Source organism: Entelurus aequoreus, linkage group LG05 (genome assembly GCF_033978785.1).
Source record: "Entelurus aequoreus isolate RoL-2023_Sb linkage group LG05, RoL_Eaeq_v1.1, whole genome shotgun sequence".
In the NCBI taxonomy this organism is placed as follows: domain Eukaryota; kingdom Metazoa; phylum Chordata; class Actinopteri; order Syngnathiformes; family Syngnathidae; genus Entelurus; species Entelurus aequoreus.
The window spans coordinates 54129268-54142353 of record NC_084735.1 but is presented as its reverse complement, the minus strand read 5'-3'; the positions used below and the strand labels follow the sequence as shown (position 1 = coordinate 54142353).

General features: G+C 38.5%; 1 protein-coding gene across 1 annotated transcript in view; it reads left to right on the top strand.

Moving 5' to 3' along the window:
* The window catches only part of dgat2 (diacylglycerol O-acyltransferase 2), a 57129-nt gene that overhangs the window by 42197 nt on the left and 1846 nt on the right, over positions 1–13086 (top strand). The window contains exon 8 of the mRNA XM_062048393.1: positions 8186–8388. Within this exon, the coding sequence (XP_061904377.1) occupies positions 8186–8388 (203 nt within the window). The remainder of the gene's footprint in view (positions 1–8185; positions 8389–13086) is intronic.

Below are 13086 nucleotides of genomic sequence, written 5' to 3'. Positions count from 1 at the left end.
TTTGGCTGTATGCCAATTTTGGCCCTCGAAACCGAAGGCCAAGGCGTAGCGGTGGAAAATATGCCCTATGAAACGAGACGCCACTCATTTCCCGGGTTTCATGAAATGTAGTAAATTTTAGTGAAATCCGTTTGCTGCTAGTCTGACAAAGATGTGGTTATTGCTAGCTAGCTACAGAGCTCATTAGGATTACGATTGTAAAGTAAAAACACAATTCAAAACATGGCTAATGTATATTTAAAAAGTAGATTAGCAGTCTAATTGTTTATGAAATGTAAAAATTGTAGTAAAACTCAGTGGCTAGCTGACTTGCTCATTGGCCTTGTGGTTAGTGTCCGCCCTGAGACTGGAAGGTTGTGAGTTCAAACCCCGACCGAGTCATACCAAAGACTATAAAAATGGGACCCATTACCTCCCTGCTTGGCACTCTGCATCAAGGGTTGGAATTGGGGGTTAAATCCCCAAATGATTCCAGAGTGCGGCCACCGCTGCTGCTCACTGCTCCCCTCACCTCCCAGGGGATGGAACAAGGGTATGGGTCAAATGCAGAGGGTAATTTCACCACACCTAGTGTGTGTGTGTGACTATCAGTGGTTCTTTAACTTTGCTTCTAGTCTAACATTGCTAGCCAGCTTGTTATGACAAGCAATTTTAAAGTACAGTAAAAACCACACTCGTTACATGGCGAATGTAAACTCTTAAAGTAGATTAGTTGTCTAAAGAAATGTGAAATGTCGTAAATTGGGGTGAAGTCTGCTTACTGCAAGTCTGATATCGTAGTTTACAAGCTCTAGTTTAGCCGTGTTAGCTAGCTCCTACGACAAGCAATTGTAAATAAAAATATTTTTAAACACAGCAATACCTATGTAGAGTAGCAAATAATTAATTACTCGTTAAAACAAGTGTTATTACCATGTAAATCAGAACAAGTGTAAGTGTAAAACAATTGGTTGTAACTGAACTAAGGATCCATCCATCCATCCATTTTCTACCGCTTATTCCCTTCGGGGTTGCGGGGGGCGCTGGAGCCTATCTCAGCTACAATCGGGCGGAAGGCGGGGTACACCCTGGACAAGTTGCCACCTCATCGCAGGGCCAACACAGATAGACAGACAACATTCACACTCACATTCACACACTAGGGCCAATTTAGTGTTGCCAATCAACCTATCCCCAGGATGTAACGATATAAACATTTGACATCACGGTTGACCTCCTGGAGAACCCAAACAACACTGATTGGGTCCAAATATCATTGGGGATTATCAGCAGTTTCCCCTTTTTCTAAAGACGATTGCAGCTTGTAAAAAAAAACCCCCATGAAGTTATGCAGAAATCAGCACGTAACAGCTTGGTAAATGTTACAACCTCATTGAACCCACGTGTTAAGGAAACACCGAGTGCCTTTCAGAGATTTGGACTGCCAGACTGGGATTATAATAATATCAGGGTGGAAAACTTAACTGGAAGTTAGGAAGATATACAAAAAGTATGAAGAATGATAAAACCTTTTTGTCACAAAGTTTAAAACTGACTGACAAAATAAAAAAAACAAGAGAACACTTTTGAAGAATTAGTTCCCTTGAAAGAATCAATACAGGGGTTATTGGTATTTATCGGTCCATATTATTAGAGGTGTAACAGTTTGGTACGTAACCTCAGGTTTAAGATCACAGTTCAGTTCGATTTGGGTATTGTAGGGAAAAAATGTGAACCATAAAATGATTAAGCTTTTGTGTCAAAATCTTAATTTTTTTTTATCAAACATTAACTAAGTAGCTCATTTATACCAACTACAATTCTCAAATCAAACAAAAATACAACTATAAAAGCACTCATTGAGCGCAGACCTCAGCCAGGCCCTAACTACCAATAGTAAAGTCCTGAATCCAGATTGTGCTGCAGATCAGTTCCATAATATAACGACGTTCTTTATCCTATATCTGAAATGTCCTTAAAGCTTCATCAAAATCTGCCCATAACTTTTTGAGCACTCTGTAGTGGAATAAAATACAAAGAGTGAACCCTCTTGTCAGTTATCCACTCTCTTTATCTCTGTTGGTGGAGGTGTGGCTGTTAGCATACATACACACAGAAGTTGAGCCTGGTAACATAAATTTAAGATATCATAGGTGAAACACATCACCACCAAAAACGAATCAATTGTTTTTTATCTCATTTCTGGGCCTTTTTTTTTTTTTTTCAGTTATGTTGCGATCACATAATTTATTCGCAATAATAATTTAAAACATTTTAAATGTTTTGGTTTCTTTTGAATAAATTGCGACAGGGCATAAAAGTGTGATTGTAGCGGCCTAAAATGACATATTTCACTGCAGCGTTTTCCAATAGTTGCATAAAAGTTGCCTTTTTTTAGGCTAATTTTTTTCTCAACGACATATCAACTTGTGAATTTCAGTGTTTGCGGTGTTCTTTGTCACTGTGACACGCTGTCAAAAGACGGGGAAAAACATGCATATTTGTACATGGCACATGCAACGAACCTGAATGTAGACGCGAAGTCCAATCATGGAATGCAACCTTACCAAAGCAAAAACCATGCATGATTTATCTGAGACATTCTTGATACCAATTTCCTTGACCTAGCCACACAATGAAGTTGTAGACCTCCATGCTTTTTCAAGTTTTCATCTGTGTTTCGTCTACAATCACGTCTGGCGCACCATATAGTGTGAAATGTCTGGGAACGCGACCCGACAGCTAATCCTTGGGATCACTTGACAGAAAGCCCTACAGAAAGGTTTTGTTTTTTTACGTATATAAATATAAAAGGTAAATAAAAACAAACAGTTTGACATGCATTAAAGGCCTACTGAAATGAAATTGTCTTATTTTAACGGGGATAGCAGATCCATTCTATGTGTCATACTTGATCATTTTGCGATATTGCCATATTTTTGCTGAAAGGATTTAGTAGAGAACATTGACGATAAAGTTCGCAACTTTTGGTCGCTGATAAAAAAAGCCTTGCCTGTACCGGAAGTAGCGTGACGTCACAGGTTGAAGGGCTCCTCACATTTCCCCATTGTTTACACAAGCAGCGAGAGTGATTCGGACTGAGAAAGCGACGATTACCCCATTAATTTGAGCGAGGATGAAAAATTCGTGGATGAGGAACGTGAGAGTGACGTCACAGGTTGAAGGGCTCCTCACATTTCCCCATTGTTTACACAAGCAGCGAGAGTGATTCGGACTGAGAAAGCGACGATTACCCCATTAATTTGAGCGAGGATGAAAGATTTGTGGATGAGGAACGTGAGAGTGAAGGACTAGAGTGCAGTGCAGGACGTATCTTTTTTCGCTCTGACCGTAACTTAGGTACAAGGGATCATTGTATCCCACACTCTCTCCTTTTTCTATTGTGGATCACGGATTTGTATTTTAAACCACTTCGGATACTATATCCTCTTGAAAATGAGTCTAGAACGCGAAATGGACATTCACAGTGACTTTTATCTCCACGACAATACATCGGCGAAGCACTTTAGCTACGGAGCTAACGTGATAGCATTGTGCTTAAATGCAGATAGAAACAAAAGAAATAAGCCCCTGACTGGAAGGATAGACAGAAGATCAACAATACTACCAAACTCTGGACCTGTAACCACACGGTTATTGCTGTACCGCCTGGCGAAGCCTAGCAATGCTGTTGCTAACGACGCCATTGAAGCTAACTTAGCTACGGGACCTCGACAGAGCTATGCTAAAAACATTAGCTCTCCACCTACGCCAGCCCTCATCTGCTCATCAACACCCGTGCTCACCTGCGTTCCAGCGATCGACGGCGCGACGGAGGACTTCACCCGATCATCGATGCGGTCGGCGGCTAGCGTCGGATAGCGCGTCTGCTATCCAACTCAAAGTCCTCCTGGTTGTGTTGCTGCAGCCGGCCGCTAATACACCAATCCCACCTACAACTTTCTTCTTTGCAGTCTCCATTGTTCATTAAACAAATTGCAAAAGATTCACCAACACAGATGTCCAGAATACTGTGGAATTTTGCAATGAAAACAGAGCTGTTTGAATTGGGACACAATGGTGTCCCAATACTTCCGCACAATCTGTGACGTCACGCGCAAACGTCATCATACCGAGACGTTTTCAGCCGGATATTTCCTGGGAAATTCAAAATTGCACTTTATAAGTTAACCCGGCCGTATTGGCATGTGTTGCAATGTTAAGATTTCTTCATTGATATATAAACTATCAGACTGCGTGGTCGGTAGTAGTGGGTTTCAGTAGGCCTTTAACGTCGTATATATGAAAGAGGGTGGGGGTTAGCTATGAAGGAGAGCCAATCAGATGTCCATCAAAACAAAAATGTGCGGATTTAACGTGTTCTACATTGTAATATGTGTACACCTGGGAGAAAGTGAAGAGAACACATTTTATTATTGAGGCTATATGATGCCATCAGCAAGCGAGTCATCCTGACATCTACACAACTGTAATTTAAAGCTATGTGTATTTGCTGTTTCCGTTCATAAACAAATTAATTATACAAACAAATGACATAGTTTATAAGCGGAGAATGCAGACAATGTGAGGCACGATGCAGCTGACATGTTAAACTAGTCTGAGAAGAATGTTTTTGTATTATTCATATGACTACTGTACCATTTCAGTTTTGTAAATAGTGGCTATTGTGAGTGAAGTCCTACCTAAAGTTACATTAAATTAAATAATTAGGCCATGCATTTAAGATAAATATATTGATGGTTGATAAAATGTTTTATTTTTACTTTTATTTTTTATTTTTTTATTTTTTTCCACCTTATTGTGGTCAGGAGGTTGCATACCTCAGTGACCTTAAGAGCTATACCAGCAGGAGCTTAGTCTTAAGGTGGTACACCCAAGTTGTGCAGGTCTGAAGGTGGAGGCCTGATAAATCGTGCAATCCACTTCTCCAGGTTGGAGTTGGACACATACTGTAGCTAACAACCACATTCAATGAAGAGAGCAATGTTACTGATAAGACAGCACAGGACAAAAAATGCTGGAGCATGATGAGGTATGTTGTACACTTAATGCCCCTCTCACATATCTGACTGCCCCCCACATATGCCTGCCGCGAACGGGCCATGGTGTGACGTAAGCACTTTTGACCAACTAAAAGTTGTCATGCCTTTAGATCAGGCGTCCCCAAACTACGGCCCGCGGGCCGGATCCGGCCCCGCAGCATCCAAAATCCGGCCCACAGGAAGTCCCAAGTTAATTTATTTATTTATTTATTTATTTATTTATTTATTTTTTTAAATCTTTAGTTTCTAATCCATTTTCTACCGCTTGTTACTCTTGTCTCCTAGTCGCTCAGGCAAATCATATTGTCTAAAAATGGATTTTCCCAACGATAACGTGACAATGTTAAATGTTGATGAACATCAAGGTTAATTGATGTTAAATGACAAAACGGATTATAAAGACAATGTATCAGTGACGTGCGGTGAGGTTCATGACTGGTGAGGCACGGACTTCATCACAGTCAGATTTACAAACATATGAACCCTAAAGAGTATCTTATTCACCATGTGATTGGCAGCAGTTAACGGGTTATGTTTAAAAGCTCATACCAGCATTCTTCCCTGCTTGGCACTCAGCATCAAGGGTTGGAATTGGGGGTTACATCACCAAAAATGATTCCCAGGCACGGTGCCGCTGCTGCCCACTGCTCCCCTCACCTCCCAGGGGGTGAACAAGGGGATGGGTCAAATGCAGAGGACAAATTTCACCACACCTAGTGTGTGTGTGACAATCATTGATACTTTAACTTTACTTTAACTTTACTCATAGAAACTGTAGCACACAAAAAAGCACATTTAATAAAAACGTTATTATGGTCTTACCTTTACTTATAAGTTCGGGAACAGTGGTGTTCGTGTTGGAGGAGTTGTAAATGAATGAAATATGAAATCCGTGCTGCAGTCTGCAGGTGTACCTAATGTTGTGTCCCTGCGGTCGTTCGCAGCTCCTCTGGCGCAAGCATTGTTGTTTTTGCACTTTTTGGCTTCTTGTTAAGTGACTTTTTTTTGGGTGGATTCGGTCTTGCACGTGGAGGGTTTGGGTGTGGGCTTTGGTTGGTGTGGCACTCCCGTCGGGCGGTGCATTCTGCGGCGGAGATGCTTGGCACCAGGAGGCGGGGTTATGAGGCGAGCCTCTCACAGTGCGTCTTCGCAGCAGTTTTATGATCGCTCAGCACAAGAAATACGTTACACACATACAGTTGTTGACAAAATACACTGTACATTGTATACCTCAGCTAACTAAACTATGGAAATGTATAATATAATTCATATAGCAATACGGTCTCACTGCACAGTAGGCCAGCAGTTAGCCGAATCATTGCGCACAATCCATGTTGAGGCACAACTCAGTGACGTGCCTCAACTGGCTGCTGATCACCGCACCGTCTCTTCTCAGTATTTGAACGGCAAATGTGAAAATAAAAATAAAAATACTCTAAAACTGGTGAAGTTAAATGGAAAATAACTTTAGTATAATCACTAGATACATATAACAATTTAATTTTTTTTCTTTCTTTTTACATTTTTTTTCTTTCCATGATGGCAGGTGAGGCCGTGCCTCCCCTGCCTCTAGTGACGGCACGTCACTGCAATGTATATATACACATATATATATATATATATATATATATATATATATATATATATATATATATATATATATATATATATATATATATATATATATACATATATGTATATGTGTATATATGTATGTATGTATATACAGCCTGGCCCCCGGCCAAATTTTTTTAACCCAATGCGGCCCCCGAGTCAAAAAGTTTGGGGACCCCTGCTTTAGATTTACCATTAAACAAACAATTCATTGAGGCAGAGAAAATTACTAAATTTTTTTGTAAAGAAGTATACGGTAGTATTAGCCTTAACTTACAGTTGTGTAGATGTCACGATGACTCGCCTGCTGAAGATATCCCAGCATCAAAAATGAAATGTGTCCACTTCACTTTCTCCCAGGTGTACACATATTACGATGTGGAACCTGTTATAAATCCATCCATTTTTGTTTTGGCGTTGAGAAATCAAACTTCCTTCAATGTCAATCAATCAATCAATGTTTACTTATATAGCCCTAAATCACGAGTGTCTCAAAGGGCTGCACAAGCCACAACGACATCCTCAGCTCAGCTCCCACATCAGGGCAAGAAAAAACTCAACCCAATGGGATAACAATGAGAAACCTTTGTAGGGGACCGCAGCTGTGGGAACTCCACACGTTACCTTAACATAAGCCGAGGTCACATTGTTATGGGAGACACTGCATCCTGTCAGTAAGATAGGAGTTAAACCAAGACAAGGCTAAGTCGGACATACCAATACATGTTTTGATACGCTCTAATAAAATATTATGATCGATATTATCTCACAAAGAAAAATCTCTGGTTAGTTCTCCTTCGTAACTAACTCTCGTAACTAACCCTCTTTCATAATGCTGTTTAAGAGCTGTGATTGGATATATTCCGAACTTGTTCCATCCATCTACAAGATGGAGTTAAATATGATTTTATTTTGTATCTGTCAACATTTCCGTCTGGTTTTTATTAGTTGACTAAAATGTCAGTGAATTGTGTCATCATTTTAGTCAACGTGCATTTGTTTTAAATATTTATCTTCTAATTTTCGTCCGGGGAAAATAGGTTGTTGACGATAACTAAGACAAAAAAAATTAGTCAACGACATTAACACTGGAACTGCTTCCAGTGTATTATCTATTCTATTCTTATTCTGTTCTCAGTCAAATAGGGTACTTGGATAGCGTGTTTTACTGTTTTCTGAGGTGGTATTTGAAAAAAGTTTTAGAACCACTAGGTTAGGTGTAAATTTGGATGTGCTCAAATTAACATCTTACATAAATCTTGTTAAGCATTGCATAAATAGAAAAGGCTCAAGTATGTAAGTTAAACACTTTGACTTAATCTGCTGGAAAACACACAAAGCTTTTTGTGCTTTCACAACGAGAACAGTTTTCATTGGGGATTACAACCAAGCATCACGTTCATCACGTTTTGTTTGCTGAAAGCCATAACAACATCATCATCTGGACGCAGAATGCTCCTGTGTTCCAAAAGTATTGTATTTGTAAAATATATATATAATACTGCATATAATTCTTTTTTTGGCCTCAGGTCTGACTTGGTTCCGGTGTATTCCTTTGGGGAGAATGATGCCTACAAGCAGGTGATCCTGGAGGAGGGGACCTACTGGAGAGGTCTCCAGAAGAAGTTACAGAAGCTATTGGGCTTTGCTCCGTGCCTTTTCCACGGCTGTGGCCTCTTCTTCGGCGACTCCTGGGGTATCGTGCCATACGGCAAACCAATCACGACCATAGGTACGTTTCGCTTTATAAGCATGGACATGGAATACTATAATGCTCTCGCAGTACTCTAAATCAGGGGTTGATAACCTTTTTGACCTCGGGGCCCAAGCTTTCCACTGTACAGCGGCCTGGAGCCCACTCAGATATCAACACTGAGTAATCTTACTCTTGATTCTAATCGTATTCAATAATTATTGTAATTTCTGGACTATGAGCTGCACTGGAATGTAAGCAGCACCCACAAAATTGTAGGAGAAAAAAAAATACATATATATATATATATATATTTATATTTAATATATTAACCACATCAGACTCTAAGCCGCAGACACAGTATATACCAGTAGTTTGTGAAATAGGATATTTACATAGAAAGATTTTGTAAATATATATTTACATACCTGAATTGTTTCCAAATGGTGCCTGTAACACGTCACTAAAACGGCTGATCAAACAAAAACCAAAAGTCATTGATGTCTTTCTTCATCCTTTATGAGATGAATAAGATTTTCTCCTTTTTTCATAAGGTTCAAGATCTTCCTTGTACTTTTTAAACCGTTCTTTCTTAAAGTGGATCATTTTAGTACATTGTTTTAATTATTTGCTTAATCTATTCTATAATTCTGCCGTTAGCGAAGAAAAACCCATAGATTAGCCACACTTTTGTATAAACCGCTGGGTTCAAAGCTTGGGAAAAAATTGCAGCTAATAGTCTCAGAAAAATATGGTATATTTAACCTATTTACAGTTTACAATCTTGTCAAATGATATGAAACTATGTGTTGATCGCAAAGATTATTATTTATTTAACACATAGACCTTGGGGTTTAGGTCAGGCTGATGAGACAATAGGTACTAACCAAGTATACTGCATAAAAATGGACTTATACTGTAAATAACTGACAAAACATTTATTTGTGCTAAAATAAACCATAATAAAAGAGAATGTTTCTTAACTAAAATGTCAATAAAATTAAAGGGTAAATGAAAAAAAAGCTTCACCACTTTAGTCATAATTTTGGCGCTTAAGAACCTTCTCTATTACCTTAGCTCCAGACTTCTACCTCGGTATCACGACAGTCCAATTCAGAAACACAGAGTTTTACAGATGTTTCTTTGGGCTTTCCAAAAAAGATCGTTAACGGCTTAAACAAATTATTTTATTGAATCCGGTTCCATTTGTTGGTCATGCATCATGACCAGACAACTCTGTTACATAAAAGCGTGGCTGATGTCATAACATATTCAAGAACATTGATGGGACTGTCAAAGAAAATGTGATTTACAAGGTTTTAGCAACGTTGTAAGTACCATGCCAATGTCACGGCGTGCTGTACATTGCCACAGAATGCAATGAAATATTTGCAGGTACGTTCAGAAGGAGTCTTTATTGCAACAAAGCTCTGCACGACACAAAAATTAAAAATTAGAAGCTCAAAATCGACAAATGTGCCAAGCAAGAACAAAACTTGGGATGCAACGGGAAGCATCCAGCAAACATTAGCAATGACAACCAGGTCCAAAAACGCACGCAGTATAGCAGAAATCACATGCAACCATCCAGCAATCAGCAAACATTTCATCTCTAGTGCTAATTATTCATTCTGCAAAGCAGGAAATGGGAAATGCAAACCAAGAGTCTGATGAGAAATAATAGCTAAAGGAAAACAAGAGTTGAAATAATCTAATATGTAGCAGGGGTGTCGTAGAAAAGTCAATGATTCCATTTGCAGGACTCTGATTTGACCAACAACCTCCTAGTCGAATTGTCGGACATTGCGACGAGTACCGAGAGGTGAAGGCAAGGTCGATCTGACCACCTCAAGAATCTCTACCGTGTTACTTGTTAATTTGTGTTTTAGCCCTTTTGAGGTGGAAAAAGTTGAAAATTATATCTGAATCACCAGATTATTTGTGGAGATTCTCATTAACTCACCAAAGAAATGTTTTGACCAAAATTTCCTTCATCGAAGACAGCCCTAATATTTAGAATATTTAGCCTGATTTAAATGTTCATTCAAATTCCGAGTTGTTGATAAACACACAGTCTTTTAAAGTTAAAGTCCCAACGATAGTCACACTTACACTAGGTGTGGTGAAATTACCCTCTGCATTTGACCCATCCCCATGTTCACCCCCTGGGAGGTGAGGGGAGCAGTGAGCAGCCAGCAGTGAGCAGCCAGCGGTGGCCGCGCTCGGGAATCATTTCGGAGATTTAACCCCCAATTCCAACCCTTGATGCTGAGTGCAAAGCAGGGAGGTAATGGGTCCCATTTCTATAGTCTTTGGTATGACTCGGACGGGGTTTGAACTCACGACCTTCCAGTCTCGGGGCGGACAGTCTAACCACAAGGCCACTGAGCAACTATTTTAAAACTAAAACTGCAGTTTTAGGAAGCGTTTGCTCTTCCAAATTCTGCGTAAGACTCCTGAAAATTGCCCTCATCTACCAACATCCTGACTGAAGTTACAAATCTCCTAAATTCTGCTGTTTTTGTGTGTACATACCACCCGAATGCAGCTGAGATAGGCTCCAGCGACCCCAAAAGGGACAAGCGGTAGACAATGGAAGGATGGCTGGATGGATGAAATATAGTTTTTGTCTAAATGTTAAAAGGATGACGAAGAGACGGTGGATCAACAATCACTTTATTAAAACAACAACCACAGCAAAGCACTTCTCTCTCATTAGTAGTCTCTCCCTCTGTTTTCCCCACGCTCAACTGTCACAACGCATTTACAGACTGTCAGAAAAATAGAACTCTTCAAGCAGGAACAAATGAACAAGAATATTCAAAAATGCACATTCCTCCACATTAGTGCGTAAAAAAAAGTCCATCTACAAAAAAAAAACGTCTGTCCACAAAAAAACACATTCAAAAAAAGAAAAAGCAAGTGGCACATAAAAGCAGTGCATTGATATAGTGATATATTATTACACTCTATATCAGGGGTGTCAAACTCATTTTAGTCCAGGGGCCACATAGAGGAAAATCTTTTCCCAAGTGGGCCGGACTGGTAAAATCATGTCATGATAAGTTAAAAATAAAGACAACTTCAGATTGTTTTCTTTATTTAAAAATAAAACAAACATAATCTGAAACCATACAAATCATGTTTTTTGAGTTTTTTTTACACTTACATGTTGCTGTTCAAAGTAGTCTATCTTCATTTGTCGTTATTTATACTTTCTGAATAAATGATGTGGTAATGTTCATCAGTCAAACAAGTGTGAGTCTGGCAGAGTTTTAAAATGCTCTCAGTGGTGTAACATTTTAATCTATCAGAAGAGATGTTAATTAGTACTAGGGGTGTGGGAAAAAATTTATTCGAATTCGAATCGCGATTCCCACGTGCGATTCAGAATTGATTCTCATTTTTAAAAATTCGTTTTTTTTTTATTTTTTTTTTAAATTTTATTAATCAATCCAACAAAACAATACACAGCAATACCATAACAATGCAATCCAATTCCAAAACCAAACCCGACCCAGCAACACTCAGAACTGCAATAAACAGAGCAATTGAGAGGAGACACAAACACGACACAGAACAAACCAAAAGTAGTGAAACAAAAATGAATATTATCAACAACAGTATCAATATTAGTTACAATTTCAACATAGCAGTGATTAAAAATACCTCATTGACATTATCATTAGACATTTATTTAAAAAAAAGAATAGTGTCACAGTGGCTTACACTTGCATCGCATCTCATAAGCTTGACAACACACTGTGTCCAATATTTTCACAAAGATAAAATAAGTCATATATTTGGTTCATTTAATAGTTAAAACAAATTGACATTATTGCAATCAGTTGATAAAACATTGTCCTTTACAATTATAAAAGCTTTTTACAAAAATCTACTACTCTGCTTGCATGTCAGCAGACTGGGGTGGATCCTGCTGAAATCCTATGTATTGAATGAATAGAGAATCATTTTGAATCGGGAAAAAATCGTTTTTGAATCGAGAATCGTGTTGAATTGAAAAAAAAAATTGATTTTGAATCGAATCGAGACCCCAAGAATCGATATTGAATCGAATCGTGGGACACCCAAAGATTCACAGCCCTAATTAGTATTATCAAATTAGATAGATAGATAGTACTTTATTGATTCCTTCAGGAGAGTTTCCTCAGGAAAATAAAAATTCCAGCAGTAATTTACAGAATTGAGAACAAATTTTAAAAGTAAATAATGGGGGTATAAATGGAAATAAAATAGAAAATAGAACAATATCAATAAAAATAAAAAGCAACAATAATACTAAAAATATAACAGTAAAAATAGGAATATAACAAGAGAAACTAGGCAGTAGAGACCATGTTATGAAAATGTATTGCACGTATGTATTACAGCATGTTATTAATGTAATTTACTCTTTTTCCTCAAATGATGTACTAACATTATGTGGTTTATTAGGATCATCTACAACAACATTTGTGAATTTAGACTCATTTCACGAATCACACATGAATTTAGTAGGGGATACATGTTATTTCAGCATATTTATGTGCGCCCAGATTATGTGTGCCCAGTCTTTTATTTTACCAGGGCATATAGCTCCGCCCCCTCTGAAGTCATGTGCACTCCTGGGGCAGGGGATACACAAAAATTGCTATTGCGACATCCAGTGGACACATTTAGAAAAGCAGTTTCTTTTATTCAAAAAATTCCAGCTAATTTTTTTACTTGCCGATACCT